The following is a 22,461-nucleotide window of genomic DNA, read 5'->3' as shown; positions in this document are numbered from 1 at the left end:
TCAGTACGGGGGACAGACGGCCCATCTCAGTACGGGGGACAGACGGCCCATCTCAGGGTGGGGGACAGACGGCCCATCTCAGGGTGGGGGACAGAAGGCCCATCTCAGGGAGGGGGACAGACGGCCCATCTCAGGGTGGGGGACAGAAGGCCCATCTCAGTACGGGGGACAGACGGCCCATCTCAGTATTGGGGGACAGACGGCCCATCTCAGTACGGGGGACAGACGGCCCATCTCAGGGTGGGGGACAGACGGCCCATCTCAGGGTGGGGGACAGAAGGCCCATCTCAGTACGGGGGACAGACGGCCCATCTCAGGGTGGGGGACAGACGGCCCATCTCAGGGTGGGGGACAGAAGGCCCATCTCAGTACGGGGGACAGACGGCCCATCTCAGTACGGGGGACAGACGGCCCATCTCAGTACGGGGGACAGACGGCCCATCTCAGTACGGGGGACAGACGGCCCATCTCAGTACGGGGGACAGACGGCCCATCTCAGGGTGGGGGACAGACGGCCCATCTCAGGGTGGGGGACAGAAGGCCCATCTCAGTAAGGGGGACAGACGGCCCATCTCAGTACGGGGGACAGACGGCCCATCTCAGTACGGGGGACAGACGGCCCATCTCAGGGAGGGGGACAGACGGCCCATCTCAGGGAGGGGGACAGACGGCCCATCTCAGGGTGGGGGACAGACGGCCCATCTCAGTACGGGGGACAGACGGCCCATCTCAGTACGGGGGACAGACGGCCCATCTCAGTACGGGGGACAGACGGCCCATCTCAGGGTGGGGGACAGAAGGCCCATCTCAGGGTGGGGGACAGAAGGCCCATCTCAGGGAGGGGGACAGACGGCCCATCTCAGTACGGGGGACAGACGGCCCATCTCAGGGTGGGGGACAGACGGCCCATCTCAGGGTGGGGGACAGACGGCCCATCTCAGTACGGGGGACAGACGGCCCATCTCAGTACGGGGGACAGACGGCCCATCTCAGGGAGGGGGACAGACGGCCCATCTCAGGGAGGGGGACAGACGGCCCATCTCAGGGAGGGGGACAGACGGCCCATCTCAGGGAGGGGGACAGACGGCCCATCTCAGGGAGGGGGACAGACGGCCCATCTCAGGGAGGGGGACAGACGGCTGAGTTTGGTTATACATAATAACAATTATAGCCTCTGTCTCTTGCGCAACAGACCCACACCTGAATGCAGGATAAGACAGACTAGAACAGCTTGCTGGATTTTTTTATTTATCTTTTGCATTTCTTCTACCAGTAGACTATTGGAAGAATGTTAAATCCAGGAGCCAACCGAAAGGAGGAGCGAACCGCACGATGGATATACACTATAGGCAGTTATTTATTCAGACCCATAACCATTCAATCTTTATGAAGAGAAGTGAAAGCCTCCTGCATCTAATTCTAGTCCTGTATTATTCAAAGCATGTCACTAGAATGATAAAGATAAGGACAAGAAAACATGTTTAATTTAGCCTAACTGACGCAACAACAGAGGAGAGAAAAGGGGAGGTTCAGTTGAAGTAGGAAGTGTACATACACCTTAGCCAATTACATTTAAACTCAGTTTTTCACAATTCCTGACATTTAATCCTAGTAAAAATTCCCTGTCTTAGGTCAGAAAGGATCACCACTTTATTTTAAGAATGTGAAATGTCAGAATAATAGTAGAGAGAATGATTTATTTCAGCTTTTATTTATTTCATCTCATTCCTAGTGGGTCAGAATTTTACATACACTCAATTAGTATTTTGTAGCATTGCCTTTAAATTGTTTAACTTGGGTCAAACGTTTCTGGTAGCCTTCCACAAGCTTCCCACAATGAGTTGGGTGAATTTTGGCCCATTCCTCCTGACAGAGCTGATGTAACCGAGTCAGGTTTGTAGGCCTCCTTGCTGGCACACGCCTTTTCAGTTCTGCCCACAAATGTTCTATAGGATTGAGGTCAGGGCTTTGTGATGGCCTCTCCAATACCTTGACTTTGTTGTCTTTAATACATTTTGCCACAACTTTGCAAGTATGCTTGGGGTCAATGTCCATTTGGAAGACCCATTTGCAACCAAGCCTTAACTTCCTGACTGATGTCTTGAGATGTTGTTTTAATATATCGACATAATTTCCATCTATTTTGTGAAGTGCACCAGTCCCTCCTGCAGCAAAGCACCCCCACAACATGATGCTGCCACCCCCGTGCTTCACGGTTGGGATGGTGTTCTTCGGCTGACAAGCCTCCCCCTTTTTCCACCAGACATAGCAATTGTCATTATGGCCATATTTTTGTTTCATCAGACAAGATATTTCTCCAAAAAATACGATCTTTGTCCCCATGTGGACAAAAAAACGTATTCTGGCTTTTTTATGGCGATTTTGTAGGAGTGGCTTCTTCCTTGCTTAGCGGCCTTTCAGGTTATGTCGATATAGGACTCGTTTTACTGTGGATATAGATACTTTTGTACCGGTTTCCTCCAGCATCTTCACAAGGTCCTTTGCTGTTGTTCTGGGATTGATTCGCACTTTTCACACCAAAGTACGTTCATCTCTAGGAGAGAGAACGAGTCTCCTTCCTGAGCGGTATGACGGCTGCGTGGTCCCATGGTGTTTATACTTGCGTACTATTGTTTGTACAGACGAACGTGGTACCTTCAGGCATTTGGAAATTGCTCCCAAGGATGAACCAGACTTGTGGAGGTCTACAATTGTTTTCTGAGGTCTTGGCTGATTTCTTTTGATTTTCCTATGATGTCAAGCAAAGAGGCACTGAGTTTGAAGGTAGGCCTTGAAATACATCCACAAATACACCTCCAATTGACTCAAAATATGTAAATTAGAAGCTTCTAAAGACATGACATCATTTTCTGGAATTTTCCAAGCTGTTTAAAGGCACAGTCAACTTAGTGTATGTAAACTTCTGACCCACTGGAATTGTGATACAGTGAATTATAAGTGAAATAATCTGTCTGTAAACAATTGTTGGAAAAATTACTTGTGTCATGAACAAAGTAGATGTCCTAACCGACTTGCCAAAACTATAGTTTGTGGTTGAAAAACTAGTTTTAATGACTCCAACCTAAATGTATGTAAACTAGTTTTAATGACTCCAACCTAAGTGTATGTAAACTTCTGACTTCAACTGTCTGCGTCAGCTTAATAAATTATACAAATAGACACTATTGTATTTCAAAATTAAAATCACATTCGCTAGCCTATACTTTTAACTGGTCCAGTATAGTCCTCTTCTTGGTATCGGTAACTAAGCTCACACACACACTCACCTGGTCCAGTATGGTCTTCCTCTTCTTGGTATCGGTAACTAAGCTCACACACACACTCACCTGGTCCAGTATGGTCTTCCTCTTCTTGGTATCGGTAACTAAGCTCACACTCTCTCTCACCTGGTCCAGTATGGTCTTCCTCTTCTTGGTATCGGTAACTAAGCTCACACTCTCTCTCACCTGGTCCAGTATGGTCTTCCTCTTCTTGGTATCGGTAACTAAGCTCACACTCTCTCTCTCACCTGGTCCAATATGGTCTTCCTCTTCTTGGTATCGGTCACGGCACTGAGCTGCATGTCTCCCATCTTCTTCATCTTCTCGTCCATGTCGATCTTCTGCTCCAGCTTCTTAATCTCCGCCCTCAACAGACGCACCGTGTCCTCCCGGTGATGCTGCCTGGCAACGGCCGCCGCGCACGCCGAGTGGATGGCCGTGATCCAGTTCTCCAGCTCCGTCTGGCTGCAGGACTACAGGGGTCAGAGGTCAAGGGTTAAATGGACAGGAGAGGTCGTCAGAGACAGTCAACAAAGAGCTAACCTTCTGGGTCATAGACACCAACAGCTGCATTTTCATTGCCAACATATGGTTATTGAGTCCTTTACTGAACACTAACAGTATCTACCTCTTCAACTAACATCACACAGACCAGGTCTCTGAAGACAGAAACAGTAGACCAGGTCTCTGAAGACAGAAACAGTAGACCAGGTCTCTGAAGACAGAAACAGTAGACCAGATCTCTGAAGACAGAAACAGTAGACCAGGTCTCTGAAGACAGAAACAGTAGACCAAGTCTCTGAAGACAGAAACAGTAGACCAGGTCTCTGAAGACAGAAACAGTAGACCAGGTCTCTGAAGACAGAAACAGTAGACCAGGTCTCTGAAGACAGAAACAGTAGACCAGGTCTCTGAAGACAGAAACAGTAGACCAGGTCTCTGAAGACAGAAACAGTAGATCAGGTCACTGAAGACAGAAACAGTAGACCAGGTCTCTGAAGACAGAAACAGTAGACCAGGTCTCTGAAGACAGAAACAGTAGACCAGGTCTCTGAAGACAGAAACAGTAGACCAGGTCTCTGAAGACAGAAACAGTAGACCAGGTCTCTGAAGACAGAAACAGTAGACCAGGTCTCTGAAGACAGAAACAGTAGACCAGATCTCTGAAGACAGAAACAGTAGACCAGGTCTCTGAAGACAGAAACAGTAGACCAGGTCTCTGAAGACAGAAACAGTAGACCAGGTCTCCGAAGACAGAAACAGTAGACCAGGTCTCCGAAGACAGAAACAGTAGACCAGGTCTCCGAAGACAGAAACAGTAGACCAGGTCTCTGAAGACAGAAACAGTAGACCAGGTCTCTGAAGACAGAAACAGAAGACCAGATCTCTGAAGACAGAAACAGTAGACCAGGTCTCTGAAGACAGAAACAGTAGACCAGGTCTCTGAAGACAGAAACAGTAGACCAGGTCTCTGAAGACAGAAACAGTAGACCAGGTCTCTGAAGACAGAAACAGTAGACCAGGTCTCTGAAGACAGAAACAGTAGACCAGGTCTCTGAAGACAGAAACAGTAGACCAGGTCTCTGAAGACAGAAACAGTAGACCAGGTCTCTGAAGACAGAAACAGTAGACCAGGTCTCTGAAGACAGAAACAGTAGACCAGGTCTCTGAAGACAGAAACAGTAGACCAGGTCTCTGAAGACAGAAACAGTAGACCAGGTCTCTGAAGACAGAAACAGTAGACCAGGTCTCTGAAGACAGAAACAGTAGACCAGGTCTCTGAAGACAGGAATGACCAAGCAGATTAGAACACTGTACATCTAAGATAGAAAAACAATTGAGGCATTTTCATTCACATAACGACTCCTTCAAGATCAAGAGAGGTGACATTGTGGAGGTGACACAGCCTCCCTGACCAAGGAAGGACACACACAGAGCCACCCTGATCAAGGAAGGACACACACAGAGCCTCCCTGACCAAGGAAGGACACACACACACACACACCACCTACCTGGAAGAGAAAAGCATCTCCTAGAGAGTTGCTGAGGCAGAAGACAAAGTCCTTCTTGGGGTGTTCAGGGACGGCCTGGACGATACTGTTCTCAACCCACACCGCATGTTTAGGAGCACTGTTGTGGTCGATCCCCGACCGTCCGTCTGTCTCGTAGAAGAACAGAGTGCATCCTGGGAGAAGACGGGGAAAAAGGAAGTTACTCAAAACCATCAAATGATCAATCACATGTTAGTATATAGCTGTTTTTCCTATAACATTTGTCACAAAGCGCAAAATGCATTGATTTGATAAATATCAATAGAAATGTCCTCCAGTGATATTAGAACCTTTCCTGTTGAAAAGTGATAGTATAAATACAGTAAAGAACACACTCAAGGGTAAAAAATAAAATAAAATGTTTTGAGGAAAATAGTTTTTTTTTTTTTGACAACTGCAGACTTCAAGGAGTTGGGCTGATGGGAAGTGGTGATGTCATCCGCCTCCCCCTTTGCCCGAGGACCAACAGAGGAGCAGTAGAGAACTAAAGATGAAAGGTCCCCCCACCATCCTCCTTGTGCCATGTCAAGACTTAACTGGCCTACCTATTGAAATGTGCCTTTTGTTAAGTCAGTCAGGTGTTAAATGAGGTGAAACGGAGACTGGAGTGCCACTTTAATGTGATGTCCATTTCTAGAAACTAATATCTTTCTTCCTTTAAATATCTTACAAGGGGACATTTCCCTGCAGAAAACACAACAAATTAAATAAATAATAGCTTGCTTTTTTTTCAATCAACTTAATTCTGCTCTCCAGTGGCCAACGGTATGTAGTGCAGGCCTGGATTCTCCAGGAGGGAGCATGCATCAGCAGAACGCTGACGTGACTCTAGAACGCTGACGTGACTCTAGAACGCTGACGTGACTCTAGAACGCTGATGTGACCTAGTCAAGTGGGTTTTAAGGCCTACTCTGTGATATTTAGATTTAGTCCCAAATGGAACACTACTCCCTATAGAGTCCACTACTTTTGACCAGGCCCTGTAGTGCACTATATAGGGAAAAGGATGTGATTTGAAACATATACAGTCAAGAGGTGTTAGAGATAACGGGCAGTATCAGGACATATACACGGGCGTGAATAAATACAAATGTACTTCACTGAATACAGTACTAAATTAGATTTTAAAAACCTCTTCAGAAACTCATACAAGCTGTGTGTTGCTGAAATATATTTTAAAGCATCTGTGTGTATGCATATAACAGGGTATGGCTAAGGACAGGGAATTGTAGTAGTAGTAACAGGGTATAGTAGCAGTAGTAGTAGTAACAGGGTATAGTAGCAGTAGTAGTAACAGGGTATAGTACTAGTAGTAGTAGTAGTAACAGGGTATAGTAGTACTAGTAGTAGTAGTAACAGGGTATAGTAGTAGTAGTAGCAACAGGGTATAGTAGCAGTAGTAGTAGTAACAGGGTATAGTACTAGTAGTAGTAGTAGTAACAGGGTATAGTAGTACTAGTAGTAGTAGTAACAGGGTATAGTAGTAGTAGTAGTAACAGGGTATAGTAGCAGTAGTAGTAGTAACAGGGTATAGTAGCAGTAGTAGTAACAGGGTATAGTACTAGTAGTAGTAGTAGTAACAGGGTATAGTAGTACTAGTAGTAGTAGTAACAGGGTATAGTAGTAGTAGTAGCAACAGGGTATAGTAGTAGTAGTAGTAGTAGTAGTAACAGGGTATAGTAGTAATAGTAGTAGTAACAGGGTATAGTAGTAGTAGTAGTAGCAGGGGATAGTAATAGTAGTAGTAACAGGGGATAGTAGTAATAGTAGTAGTAACAGGGGATAGTAGTAATAGTAGTAGTAACAGGGTATAGTAGTAGTAGTAGTAGTAACAGGGTATAGTAGTAATAGTAGTAGTAACAGGGTATAGTAGTAGTAGTAGTAGCAGGGGATAGTAGTAGTAGTAGTAGTAACATGGTATAGTAGTAATAGTAGTAGTAACAGGGTATAGTAGTAATAGTAGTAGTAACAGGGTATAGTAGTAGTAGTAGTAGTAGTAGTAACAGGGTATAGTAGTAGTAGTAGTAGTAGTAGTAGTAGTAACAGGGTATAGTAGTAGTAGTAGTAGTAACAGGGCATAGTAGTAGTAGTAGTAGTAACAGGGTATAGTAGTAGTAACAGGGTATAGTAGTAGTAGTAGTAGTAGTAGTAACAGGGTATAGTAGTAATAGTAGTAGTAACAGGGTATAGTAGTAGTAACATGGTATAGCAGTAATAGTAGTAGAAACAGGGGATAGTAGTAGTAACAGGGTATAGTAGTAGTAGTAGTAACAGGGTATAGTAGTAATAGTAGCAGTAACAGGGTATAGTAGTAGTAACAGGGTATAGCACTAGTAGTAGTAGTAACAGGGTATATTAGTAGTAGTAGTAACAGGGTATATTAGTAGTAGTAGTAACAGGGTATAGTAGTAATAGTAGTAGTAACAGGGTATAGTAGTAATAGTAGTAGTAACAGGGTATAGTAGTAGTAACAGGGTATAGTACTAGTAGTAGTAGTAACAGGGTATAGTAGTAATAGTAGTAGTAACGGGGTGAAGTAGTAGTAACAGGGTATAGTAGTAGTAACAGGGTATAGTAGTAATAGTAGTAGTAACAGGGGATAGTAGTAATAGTAGTAGTAACAGGGTATAGTAGTAGTAGTAGCAGGGGATAGTAGTAGTAGTAGTAGTAACAGGGTATAGTAGTAATAGTAGTAGTAACAGGGTATAGTAGTAATAGTAGTAGTAACAGGGTATAGTAGTAGTAGTAGTAGCAGGGGATAGTAGTAGTAGTAGTAACAGGGTATAGTAGTAAGAGTAGTAGTAACAGGGTATAGTAGTAATATTAGTAGTAGTAACATGGTATAGTAGTAGTAGTAGTAACAGGGTATAGTAGTAGTAGTAGTAGTAGTAGTAGTAGTAGTAACAGGGTATAGTAGTTATAGTAGTAGTAACATGGTATAGTAGTAGTAACAGGGTATAGTAGTAATAGTAGTAGTAACAGGGTATAGTAGTAATAGTAGTAGTAGTAACAGGGTATAGTAGTAGTAGTAGTAGTAACAGGGTATAGTAGTAGTAGTAGTAGTAGTAGTAGTAGTAGTAGTAGTAACAGGATATAGTAGTAATAGTAGTAGTGACAAGGTAGAGTAGTAGTAACAGGGTATAGTAGTAATAGTAGTAGTAACATGGTATAGTAGTAGTAACATGGTATAGTAGTAGTGACATGGGATAGTAGTAATAGTAGTAGTAACAGGGTATAGTAGTAATAGTAGTAGTAACATGGTATAGTAGTAATAGTAGTAATGGCAGGGTATAGTAGTAGTAACAGGGTATAGTAGTAATAGTAGTAGTAACATGGTATAGTAGTAGTAACAGGGTATAGTAGTAGTAACAGGGGATATTAGTAATAGTAGTAGTAACTGGGTATAGTAGTAATAGTAGTAGTAACAGGGTATAGTCGTAGTAGTAGTAACAGAGTATAGTAGTAATAGTAGTAGTAACAGGGTATAGTAGTAGTAACAGGGTATAGTAGTAGTAGTAGTAGTAGTAGTAGTAGTAACATGGTATAGTAGTAGTAGTAGTAACAGGGGATAGTAGTAGTAGTAGTAACAGGGGATAGTAGTAGTAGTAGTAGTAACATGGTATAGTAGTAATAGTAGTAGTAACATGGTATAGTCGTAATAGTGGTAGTAACAGGGTATAGTAGTAGTAACAGGGTATAGTAGTAATAGTAGTAGTAACTGGGTATAGTAGTAGTAGTAGTAGTAGTAACAGGGTATAGTAGTAGTAGTAGTAGTAGTAGTAGTAGTAACAGGGTATAGTAGTAATAGTAGTAGCAGGGGATAGTAGTAGTAGTAGTAGTAGTAGTAGTAGTAGTAGTAGTAGTAGTAACAGGGTATAGTAGTAGTAGTAGTAGTAGTAGTAGTAGTAACAGGGTATAGTAGTAGTAGTAGTAGTAACAGGGTATAGTAGTAGTAACAGGGTATAGTAGTAGTAGTAGTAGTAGTAGTAACAGGGTATAGTAGTAGTAACAGGGTATAGTGGTAATAGTAGTAGTAACTGGGTATAGTAGTAATAGTAGTAGTAACAGGGTATAGTAGTAATAGTAGTAGTAGTAACAGGGTATAGTAGTAGTAGTAGTAGTAGTAGTAGTAACAGGGTATAGTAGTAGTAACAGGGTATAGTGGTAATAGTAGTAGTAACTGGGTATAGTAGTAATAGTAGTAGTAACATGGTATAGTAGTAGTAGTAGTAGTAACAGGGTATAGTAGTAATAGTAGTAGCAGCAGGGTATAATAGTAGTAACAGGGTACAGTAGTAGTAGTAGTAGTAACAGGGTACAGTAGTAGTAGTAGTAGCAGGGTATAATAGTAGTAACAGGGTACAGTAGTAGTAGTAGCAGGGTATAATAGTAGTAACAGGGTACAGTAGTAGTAGTAGTAGTAGTAGTAGTAGTAGTAACAGGGTATAATAGTAGGAACAGGGTACAGTAGTAGTAGTAGTAACAGGGTATAATAGTAGTAACAGGGTATAATAGTAGTAACAGGGTACAGTAGTAGTAACAGGGTACAGTAGTAATAGTAGTAGCAGGGTACAGTAGTAGTAACAGGGTACAGTAGTAGTAGTAGTAACAGGGTACAGTAGTAGTAACAGGGTATAGTAGTACTAGTAGTAGCAGGGTATAATAGTAGTAACAGGGTACAGTAGTAGTAGTAGTAGTAGTAGTAACAGGGTATAATAGTAGTAACAGGGTACAGTAGTAGTAACAGGGTACAGTAGTAGTAACAGGGTATAGTAGTACTAGTAGTAGCAGGGTATAATAGTAGTAACAGGGTACAGTAGTAGTAGTAGTAGTAGTAGTAGTAGTAGTAACAGGGTATAATAGTAGTAACAGGGTACAGTAGTAGTAACAGGGTACAGTAGTAGTAACAGTAATAATAATAATAATGTAATAATAATAACATTAATAATAATAATAATAGTAACAGTAATAATAATAATAATAATAATAATAATAATAAGAGTAATAACATTACTAATAATGTAATAATAATAACGTTAATAATAATGTAATAATAATATAAGTAACAGTAATAATAATAGTAACAGTAGTAATAATAATAATAATAATGAGTGATAATAATAACATTAATAATAGTAATAATAACAATAAGAGTGATAATGCCAAGTGAAGCGTTAGATAGCAGTGTGTATAGATACAGTATATACTGTAGGGTAGGTACTAGTTATAGCAGTGTGTATAGATACAGTATATATATAGTTAGATAGCAGTGTGTATAGATACAGTATATACTGTAGGGTAGGTACTAGTAATAATAATAGATACAGTAGATAGTTAGATAGCAGTGTGTATAGATACAGTAGATATTTAGATAGCAGTGTGTATAGATACAGTATATACTGTAGGGTAGGTACTAGTAATAATAATAGATACAGTAGATAGTTAGATAGCAGTGTGTATAGATACAGTATATACTGTAGGGTAGGTACTAGTAATAATAATAGATACAGTAGATAGTTAGATAGCAGTGTGTATAGACACAGTATATACTGTAGGGTAGGTACCTTTGAGGCAGACCCAGTAGCTCTTCCACTTCCTCCTGGTGGCCGACTCCACCTTCTTGTTCTTCTTGTGAACCAGGAAGTTCTTGACAGCCAGACGGCCCGCCTTCCTCACGGTTCCCTGGGCAACGCTGAGCAGGGGATCTGATTGGTAGGCTGAGCTCATGACGCTCTGTTCGTCACTCAGTGCTGACCCCGCCTCCTCCAGACTCTCTGTCTGACACGAGCTCATCTCCAACTCCTGATCATAACATTACATTCAAATCAATAAAACGTTATTGTCCCTGAACAAACAGCAATTTGTTTGCAGCATAAACTACTGAATAACAGACTCGGAAACTCGGCAACAACAACTTCCCGAGTTACACCAGGAACGCACAATCCCTCCATCAGTGCTCAGACTGTCCGCAATAGTCTGAGAGAGGCTGGACTGAGGGCATGCAGGTCTGTTGTAAGGCAGGTCCTCACCAGACACCAACGGCAACAACATTGCCTATGGGCACAAAACCACCCTCGCTGGACCAGACAGGACTGGCAAAAAGTGCTCTTCACTGACGAGTCGCGGTGTTGTCTCACCAGGGGTGATGGTCGGATTCGCGCTTATCGTCAAAGGAATGAGCGTTACACCGAGGCCTGTACTCTGGAGAGGAATCGATTTGGAGATGGGAGGGTCCGTCATGGTCTGGGGTGGTGTGTCACAGCATCATCGGACTGAGCTTGTTGTCATTGCAGGCAATCTCAATGCTGTGCGTTACAGGGAAGACATCCTCCTCCCTCATGTGGTACCCTTCCTGCAGGCTTATCCTGACATGACCCTTCAGCATGACAATGCCACCAGTCATACTGCTCGTTCCATGCGTGTTCTGTGTTCTGCCAGTGGCAGTGTTTTGCCATGGCCAGCAAAGAGCCCGGATCTCAATCCCATTGAGCACGTCTGGGACCTGTTGGATCGGAGGTTGAGGGCTAGGGCAGTTCCCCTCAGAAGTGTCCACCAACTTGGAGGTGTAAGTGTCCGGGATCTTGCAGAGATTGGTGAAAGAGTAGGGTAACTGAAGATCTCGTACAACGCTGTGTACTAACTACTCCCTTCACAGAACAGCGCAAACGAGCTCTAACGAAACTAGAAAGAATGTCTAGTTTGAAAAACAAACGACTCACAAGTCCTCAACTGGCAGCTTCATGAAATAGTACCCGCAAAACACCAGTCCCAACGTCAGCAGTGAAGAGGCGACTCCGGCATGCTGGCCTTCTAGGCATCAGTACTGATGCTCCAGATACTCAACTAGTTTAAAGAAGGCCAGTTTTATTGCATCTTTAATCAGTACGACAGTTTTCAGCTGTGCTAACATAATTGCAAAATTGGTTCTCATGGTCAATTAGCCTTTTAAAATGATAAACTTGGATTAGCTAACACAATGTGCCATTGGAACACAGGAGTGAAGGTTGCTGATAATGGGCCTCTGTACGCCTATGTAGATATTCCATTAAAAATCAGCCGTTTCCAGCTACAATAGTCATTTACAACATTAGCAATGTCTACACTGTATTTCTGATCAATTTGATGTTATTTTAATGGAAAAAAATGTGCTTTTCTTTCAAAAACAAGGACATTTCTAAGTGACACCAAACTTGTGTATGTATGTAGGTATTTATGTATACACACACACATGTACAGTCGGAATTTTACATGCACTTAGGTTGGAGTCATTAAAACTAGTTTTTCAACCACTCCACAAATGTCTTGTTAACAAACTATAGTTTTGGCAAGTCGGTTAGGACATCTACTTTGTGCATGACACAAGTAATGTTTCCAACAATTGTTTACAGACAGATGATTTCACTTATAATTCACTGTATCACAATTCCAGGGGGTCAGAAGTTTACATACACTAAGTTGACTGTGCCTTTAAACAGCTTGGAAAATTACAGAAAATGATGTCATGGCTTTAGAAGTTTCTGATGGTCTAATTTACATAATTTGAGTCATTTGGAGGTGTGCCTGTGGATGTATTTCAAGGCCTACCTTCAAACTCAGTGCCTATTTGCTTGACATCATGGGAAAATCAAAAGAAATCCGCCAAGACCTCAGAAAAAAATTGGAGACATGGTTCATCCTTGGGAACAATTTCCAAACGTCTGAAGGTACCATGTTCATCTGCACAAACAATACTACACAAGCAAAAACACCATGGGACCACGCAGCCGTCATACCGCTCAGGCAGGAGTCTCGTTCTGTCTCCTAGAGATGAACGTACTTTGGTGTGAAAAGTGCAAATCCTTCCCAGAACAACAGCAAAGGACATTGTGAAGATGCTGGAAGAAACAGATACAAAACTGTATCTATATCCACAGTAAAACGAGTCCTATATCGACATAACCTGAAAGGACGCTCAGCAAGGAAGAAGCCCCTGCTCCAAAACCGCCATAAAATAGCCAGACTACGGTTTGCAACTGCATATGGGGACAAAGATCGTACTTTTTGGAGAAATGTCCTCTGGTCTGATGAAACAAAAAGAGAACTGTTTGGCCATAATGACCATCGTTATATTTGGAGGTAAAAGGGGGAGGCTTGCAAGCTGAAGAACACCATCCCAACCGTGAAGCACGGGGGTGGCAGCATCATGTTGTGGGGGTGCTTTGCTGCAGGGGGGACTGGTGCACTTCACAAAATATCATGACGAAGGAAAATTATGTGGATATATTGAAGCAACATCTCAAGACCTCAGTTAGGAAGTTAACGCTTGGTTGAAAATGGGTCTTCCAACAAAGTCAAGGTATTGGAGTGGCCATCACAAAGCCCTGCCCTCAATCCAAAAGAAAATGTGTCGGCAGAACTGAAAAAGTGTGTGTGAGCAAGAGGGCCTACAAACCTGACTCAGTCACACCAGCTCTGTCAGGAGGAATGGGCAAAAATTCACCCAACTTATTGTGGGAAGCTTGTGGAAGGCTACCAGAAACGTTTGACCCAAGTTAAACAATTTAAAGGCAATGCTTGATTGTATGTAAACTTATGACCCCTTGGGAATGTGATGAAAGAAATAAAAGCTGAAAGAAATCATTCTCTCTACTATTATTCTGACATTTTACATTCTTAAAATAAAGTGGTGATCCTAACTGACCTAAGACAGGGAATTTTTACTTGGTTGAATTAAATGTCAGGAATTATGAAAAACTGGGTTTAAATGTATTTGGCTAAGGTAAACTTCGGACTTCAACTGTATATGTGTGTGTGTGTGTGTGAACCAGAACAACCACCCACCTGTCTGAAGTTCTCATAAACCCCCTGGACCCCCTCACTGGCTCCTCCCCCGCTGCTGCTTCCGCTGTCACTGCCAGCAAACAGGCTCCGCCCCGCCGCCGAGCACACGGAGAAGGACATAGACATGGTCTTATAGCGCCGGGACTGATGCTCCGCCCCCGAAGCCGTCACCCCGTCTATGCCACTGTCCTCGTACTCACTGCCCTCTCCGGCTGTCACATCCTGGAAACACACAGGTACAGACACACAGGTGAGACACACAGGTAGAGGTGGGACGGACAGACACACACAGGTACAGACACACAGGTGAGATACACACAGGTAGAGGTGGGACAGACAGACACACACAGGTGAGACACACAGGTAGAGGTGGGACGGACAGACACACACAGGTACAGACACACAGGTGAGACACACAGGTAGAGGTGGGACGGACAGACACACACAGGTACAGACACACAGGTGAGACACACAGGTAGAGGTGGGACGGACAGAAACACACAGGTACAGACACACAGGTGAGACACACAGGTAGAGGTTGGACGGACAGACACACACATGTACAGACACACAGGTGAGACACACAGGTAGAGGTGGGACGGACAGACACACACAGGTACAGACACACAGGTGAGACACACACACACACAGGTAGAGGTGGGACGGACAGAAACACACACGTACAGACGCACAGGTGAGACACACACACACACAGGTAGAGGTGGGACGGACAGACACACACATGTACAGACACACAGGTGAGACACACACACACACAGGTAGAGGTGGGACGGACAGACACACACATGTACAGACACACAGGTGAGACACACACACAGGTAGAGGTGGGACGGACAGACACACACATGTACAGACACACAGGTGAGACACACACACAGGTAGAGGTGGGACGGACAGAAACACACAGGTACAGACACACAGGTGAGACACACAGGTAGAGGTGGGACGGACAGACACACACATGTACAGACACACAGGTGAGACACACACACACACAGGTAGAGGTGGGACGGACAGACACACACATGTACAGACACACAGGTGAGACACACACACACACAGGTAGAGGTGGGACGGACAGACACACACAGGTACAGACACACAGGTGAGACACACACACACACAGGTAGAGGTGGGACGGACAGAAACACACAGGTACAGACACACAGGTGAGACACACACACACACAGGTAGAGGTGGGACGGACAGACACACACATGTACAGACACACAGGTGAGACACACACACACACAGGTAGAGGTGGGACGGACAGACACACACATGTACAGACACAAGGGTGAGACACACACACACACACGTACAGACACAAGGGTGAGACACACAAACACACACACGGGTGAGACACACACACACACACGTACAGACACACGGGTGAGATACACACACACACACAGGTAGAGGTGGGACGGACGGACACACACACAGGTAGAGGTGGGACGGACAGACACACACATGTACAGACACACAGGTGAGACACACACACACACAGGTAGAGGTGGGACGGACAGACACACACATGTACAGACACACAGGTGAGACACACACACACACAGGTAGAGGTGGGACGGACAGACACACACAGGTACAGACACACAGGTGAGACACACACACACACAGGTAGAGGTGGGACGGACAGAAACACACATGTACAGACACACAGGTGAGACACACACACACACAGGTAGAGGTGGGACGGACAGACACACACATGTACAGACACAAGGGTGAGACACACACACACACGTACAGACACAAGGGTGAGACACACAAACACACGTACAGACACACGGGTGAGACACACACACACACACGTACAGACACACGGGTGAGATACACACACACACACAGGTAGAGGTGGGACGGACGGACACACACACAGGTAGAGGTGAGACAACAACGGTCTATGGACATTCTAATGGTCTACAGATATGTAATCAGACTGACAGTAAAGCGTCAGGCTCCCGTCCTAGAGACCATACTGTCTCCGCAGATGTAGAGGTTGCAACCCTGCATTTAAACATGTTGAGGTCATTGATCCTAGCCTACAGATACTTATCCTAGCCAACCTTAGCCTAGCCTACCTTAGCCTTGCCAACATATACTGATCCTAGCCTACAGATACTGACATTAGCCTAACTTAGCCTAGCCTACAGATACTGAGCCTAGCCTACAGATACTGATCCTAGCCTACCTTAGCCTAGCCTACAGATACTGAGCCTAGCCTACAGATACTGAGCCTAGCCTACAGATACTGATCCTAGCCTACCTTAGCCTAGCCTACAGATACTGATCCGAGCCTACCATAGCCAAGCCTACATATACTGATCCTAGCCAACCTTAGCCTAACCTAGAGATACTGATCCTAGCCTACCTTAGCCTAGCCTACAGATACTGATCCTAGCCTACCTTAGCCTAGCCTACATATACTGATCCTAGCCTACAGATACTGATCCTAGCTTACCTTAGCCTAGCCTACACATACTGATCCTAGCCTACAGATACTGATCTTAGCCTACAGATACTGATCCTAGCCTAAAGATACTGATCCTAGCCTATAGATACTGATCCTAGCCTACAGATACTGATCCTAGCCTACCTTAGCCTAGCCTACATATACTGAGCCTAGTCTACAGATACTGATCCTAGCCTACAGATACTGATCCTAGCCTACCTTAGCCTAGCCTACATATACTGAGCCTAGCCTACAGATACTGATCCTAGCCTACAGATACTGATCCTAGCCTACAGATACTGATCCTAGCATACCTTAGCCTAGCCTACAGATACTGATCCTAGCCTACCTTAGCCTAGCCTATATATACTGAGCCTAGCCTACAGATACTCATCCTAGCCTACAGATACTCATCCTAGCCTACAGATACTGATCCTAGCCTACAGATACTGATCCTAGCCTACCTTAGCCGAGCCTACATATACTGATCCTAGCCTACAGATACTGATCCTAGCCTACAGATACTCATCCTAGCCTACAGATACTCATCCTAGCCTACAGATACTCATCCTAGCCTACATCCTAGCCTGACAGTAAAGCGTCAGGCTCCCGTCCTAGAGACCATACTGTCTCCGCAGATGTAGAGGTTGCAACCCTGCATTTAAACATGTTGAGGTCATTGATCCTAGCCTACAGATACTTATCCTAGCCAACCTTAGCCTAGCCTACCTTAGCCTTGCCAACATATACTGATCCTAGCCTACAGATACTGACATTAGCCTAACTTAGCCTAGCCTACAGATACTGAGCCTAGCCTACAGATACTGATCCTAGCCTACCTTAGCCTAGCCTACAGATACTGAGCCTAGCCTACAGATACTGAGCCTAGCCTACAGATACTGAGCCTAGCCTACAGATACTGATCCTAGCCTACCTTAGCCTAGCCTACAGATACTGATCCGAGCCTACCATAGCCAAGCCTACATATACTGATCCTAGCCAACCTTAGCCTAACCTAGAGATACTGATCCTAGCCTACCTTAGCCTAGCCTACAGATACTGATCCTAGCCTACCTTAGCCTAGCCTACATATACTGATCCTAGCCTACAGATACTGATCCTAGCTTACCTTAGCCTAGCCTACACATACTGATCCTAGCCTACAGATACTGATCTTAGCCTACAGATACTGATCCTAGCCTAAAGATACTGATCCTAGCCTATAGATACTGATCCTAGCCTACAGATACTGATCCTAGCCTACCTTAGCCTAGCCTACATATACTGAGCCTAGTCTACAGATACTGATCCTAGCATACCTTAGCCTAGCCTACAGATACTGATCCTAGCCTACCTTAGCCTAGCCTATATATACTGAGCCTAGCCTACAGATACTCATCCTAGCCTACAGATACTCATCCTAGCCTACAGATACTGATCCTAGCCTACAGATACTGATCCTAGCCTACCTTAGCCGAGCCTACATATACTGATCCTAGCCTACAGATACTGATCCTAGCCTACAGATACTCATCCTAGCCTACAGATACTCATCCTAGCCTACAGATACTCATCCTAGCCTACATCCTAGCCTGACAGTAAAGCGTCAGGCTCCCGTCCTAGAGACCATACTGTCTCCGCAGATGTAGAGGTTGCAACCCTGCATTTAAACATGTTGAGGTCATTGATCCTAGCCTACAGATACTTATCCTAGCCAACCTTAGCCTAGCCTACCTTAGCCTTGCCAACATATACTGATCCTAGCCTACAGATACTGACATTAGCCTAACTTAGCCTAGCCTACAGATACTGAGCCTAGCCTACAGATACTGATCCTAGCCTACCTTAGCCTAGCCTACAGATACTGAGCCTAGCCTACAGATACTGAGCCTAGCCTACAGATACTGAGCCTAGCCTACAGATACTGATCCTAGCCTACCTTAGCCTAGCCTACAGATACTGATCCGAGCCTACCATAGCCAAGCCTACATATACTGATCCTAGCCAACCTTAGCCTAACCTAGAGATACTGATCCTAGCCTACCTTAGCCTAGCCTACAGATACTGATCCTAGCCTACCTTAGCCTAGCCTACATATACTGATCCTAGCCTACAGATACTGATCCTAGCTTACCTTAGCCTAGCCTACACATACTGATCCTAGCCTACAGATACTGATCTTAGCCTACAGATACTGATCCTAGCCTAAAGATACTGATCCTAGCCTATAGATACTGATCCTAGCCTACAGATACTGATCCTAGCCTACCTTAGCCTAGCCTACATATACTGAGCCTAGTCTACAGATACTGATCCTAGCCTACAGTTACTGATCCTAGCCTACCTTAGCCTAGCCTACATATACTGAGCCTAGCCTACAGATACTGATCCTAGCCTACAGATACTGATCCTAGCCTACAGATACTGATCCTAGCATACCTTAGCCTAGCCTACAGATACTGATCCTAGCCTACCTTAGCCTAGCCTATATATACTGAGCCTAGCCTACAGATACTCATCCTAGCCTACAGATACTCATCCTAGCCTACAGATACTGATCCTAGCCTACAGATACTGATCCTAGCCTACCTTAGCCGAGCCTACATATACTGATCCTAGCCTACAGATACTGATCCTAGCCTACAGATACTCATCCTAGCCTACAGATACTCATCCTAGCCTACAGATACTCATCCTAGCCTACAGATACTCATCCTAGCCTACAGATACTGATCCTAGCATACCTTAGCCTAGCCTACAGACACTGATCCTAGCCTACAGATACTGATCCTAGCCTACAGATACTGATCCTAGCCAACCTTAGCCTAGCCTAGAGATACTGATCCTAGACTACCGTAGCCTAGCCTACAGATACTGATCCTAGCCTACCTTAGCCTAGCCTACAGATACTGATCCTAGCCTACAGATACTGATCCTAGCCTACAGATACTGATCCTAGCCTACAGATACTGATCCTAGCCTAGAGATACTGATCCTAGCCTACAGATACTGATCCTAGCCTACAGATACTGATCCTAGCCTACCTTAGCCTAGCCTACAGATACTGAGACCAGCCTACAGATACTGATCCTAGCCTACATATACTGATCCTAGCCTACCTTAGCCTAGCCTACAGATACTGATCCTAGCCTACAGATACTGATCCTAGCCTACAGATACTCATCCTAGCCTACAGATACTCATCCTAGCCTACAGATACTCATCCTAGCCTACAGATACTGAGCCTAGCCTACAGATACTGATCCTAGCCTACCTTAGCCTAGCCTACAGATACTGATCCTAGCCTACAGATACTGATCCTAGCCTACAGATACTGATCCTAGCCTACAGATACTGATCCTAGCCTACCTTAGCCTAGCCTATATATACTGAGCCTAGCCTACAGATACTCATCCTAGCCTACAGATACTCATCCTAGCCTACATATACTGATCCTAGCCTACAGATACTGATCCTAGCCTACAGATACTGATCCTAGCCTACAGATACTGATCCTAGCCTACAGATACTCATCCTAGCCTACAGATACTCATCCTAGCCTACAGATACTCATCCTAGCCTACCTTAGCCTAGCCTACAGATACTGATCCTAGCCTACAGATACTGATCCTAGCCTACAGATACTGATCCTAGCCAACCTTAGCCTAGCCTAGAGATACTGATCCTAGACTACCGTAGCCTAGCCTACAGATACTGATCCTAGCCTACCTTAGCCTAGCCTACAGATACTGATCCTAGCCTACAGATACTGATCCTAGCCTACAGATACTGATCCTAGCCTACAGATACTGATCCTAGCCTAGAGATACTGATCCTAGCCTACAGATACTGATCCTAGCCTACAGATACTGATCCTAGCCTACCTTAGCCTAGCCTACAGATACTGAGACCAGCCTACAGATACTGATCCTAGCCTACATATACTGATCCTAGCCTACCTTAGCCTAGCCTACAGATACTGATCCTAGCCTACAGATACTGATCCTAGCCTAGAGATACTCATCCTAGCCTACAGATACTCATCCTAGCCTACAGATACTCATCCTAGCCTACAGATACTGAGCCTAGCCTACAGATACTGATCCTAGCCTACCTTAGCCTAGCCTACAGATACTGATCCTAGCCTACAGATACTGATCCTAGCCTACAGATACTGATCCTAGCCTACAGATACTGATCCTAGCCTACCTTAGCCTAGCCTATATATACTGAGCCTAGCCTACAGATACTCATCCTAGCCTACAGATACTCATCCTAGCCTACATATACTGATCCTAGCCTACAGATACTGATCCTAGCCTACAGATACTGATCCTAGCCTACAGATACTGATCCTAGCCTACAGATACTCATCCTAGCCTACAGATACTCATCCTAGCCTACCTTAGCCTAGCCTACAGATACTGATCCTAGCCTACAGATACTGATCCTAGCCTACAGATACTGATCCTAGCCTACAGATACTGATCCTAGCCTACAGATACTGATCCTAGCCTACAGATACTGATCCTAGCCTACCTTAGCCTAGCCTATAGATACTGAGCCTAGCCTACAGATACTGATCCTAGCCTACCTTAGCCGAGCCTACATATACTGATCCTAGCCAACCTTAGCCTAGCCTACAGATACTGATCCTAGCCTACAGATACTGATCCTAGCCTACAGATACTGATCCTAGCCTACCTTAGCCAAGAGCGTTACATAATCATTACATCAATTATTCACAGCCAATAATTGGCTTGACCTAACCTGACATAGCATGATAGTTCCTCTGAATGCTCTGGCCTCTCCTCTTTGACAGAATGGCTGGCTGACGGGCTGGATGGGGAATCTAAGGAGGGTCCAACCAAACCGTTCTCACTCTGTCAGGTCAAATGACCACATCATGCGATTGGCGGCTCCATTCACGCGCTGCCCGCCCCACACAGCCTCATGATGACAGCACCACCACCACCAAACAGCCTCATGACGACAGCACCACCACACAGCCTCATGACGACAGCACCACCACCACCAAACAGCCTCATGACGACAGCACCACCACACAGCCTCATGACGACAGCACCACCACCACCACATAGCCTCATGATGACAGGACCACCACCACACAGCCTCATGATGACAGGACCACCACACAGCCTCATGACGACAGCACCACCACCACACAGCCTCATGACGACAGCACCACCACCACACAGCCTCATGACGACAGCACCACCACCACACAGCCTCATGACGACAGCACCACCACCACACAGCCTCATGATGACAGCACCACCACCACCACACAGCCTCATGATGACAGAACCACCAACACCACACAGCCTCATGATGACACCAACACCACACAGCCTCATGATGACACCAACACCACACAGCCTCATGATGACACCAACACCACACAGCCTCATGATGACACCAACACCACACAGCCTCATGATGACACCAACACCACACAGCCTCATGATGACACCAACACCACACAGCGTCATTATGACACCAACACCACAAAGCCTCATGATGACACCAACACCACACAGCCTCATGATGACATCACCACCACACAGCCTCATGATGACAGGACCACCACCACCACACAGCCTCATGATGACAGGACCACCACCACACAGCCTCATGATGACAGCACCACCACCACCACGCAGCCTCATGATGACAGCACCACCACCACACAGCCTCATGATGACAGGACCACCACCACACAGCCTCATGATGACAGCACCACCACCACCACACAGCCTCATGATGACAGGACCACCACAACCACACAGCCTCA

The 22,461-nt window shown here is 45.0% G+C and overlaps 1 protein-coding gene across 1 annotated transcript in view; it reads right to left on the bottom strand.

Annotated features, from left to right (window-relative positions):
* The window catches only part of LOC139386235 (rho guanine nucleotide exchange factor TIAM1-like), a 163,164-nt gene that overhangs the window by 89,025 nt on the left and 51,678 nt on the right, over positions 1 to 22,461 (bottom strand). The window contains exons 5-8 of the mRNA XM_071131723.1: positions 14,153 to 14,374; positions 10,897 to 11,134; positions 5,294 to 5,466; positions 3,530 to 3,754 (exon numbers count right to left, since the gene is read on the bottom strand). Of these exons, the coding sequence (XP_070987824.1) occupies positions 3,530 to 3,754; positions 5,294 to 5,466; positions 10,897 to 11,134; positions 14,153 to 14,374 (858 nt within the window). The remainder of the gene's footprint in view (positions 1 to 3,529; positions 3,755 to 5,293; positions 5,467 to 10,896; positions 11,135 to 14,152; positions 14,375 to 22,461) is intronic.

Source organism: Oncorhynchus clarkii, chromosome 27 (assembly GCF_045791955.1).
Source record: "Oncorhynchus clarkii lewisi isolate Uvic-CL-2024 chromosome 27, UVic_Ocla_1.0, whole genome shotgun sequence".
NCBI lineage: Eukaryota > Metazoa > Chordata > Actinopteri > Salmoniformes > Salmonidae > Oncorhynchus > Oncorhynchus clarkii.
This window is presented reverse-complemented; position numbering and strand designations above follow the sequence as displayed.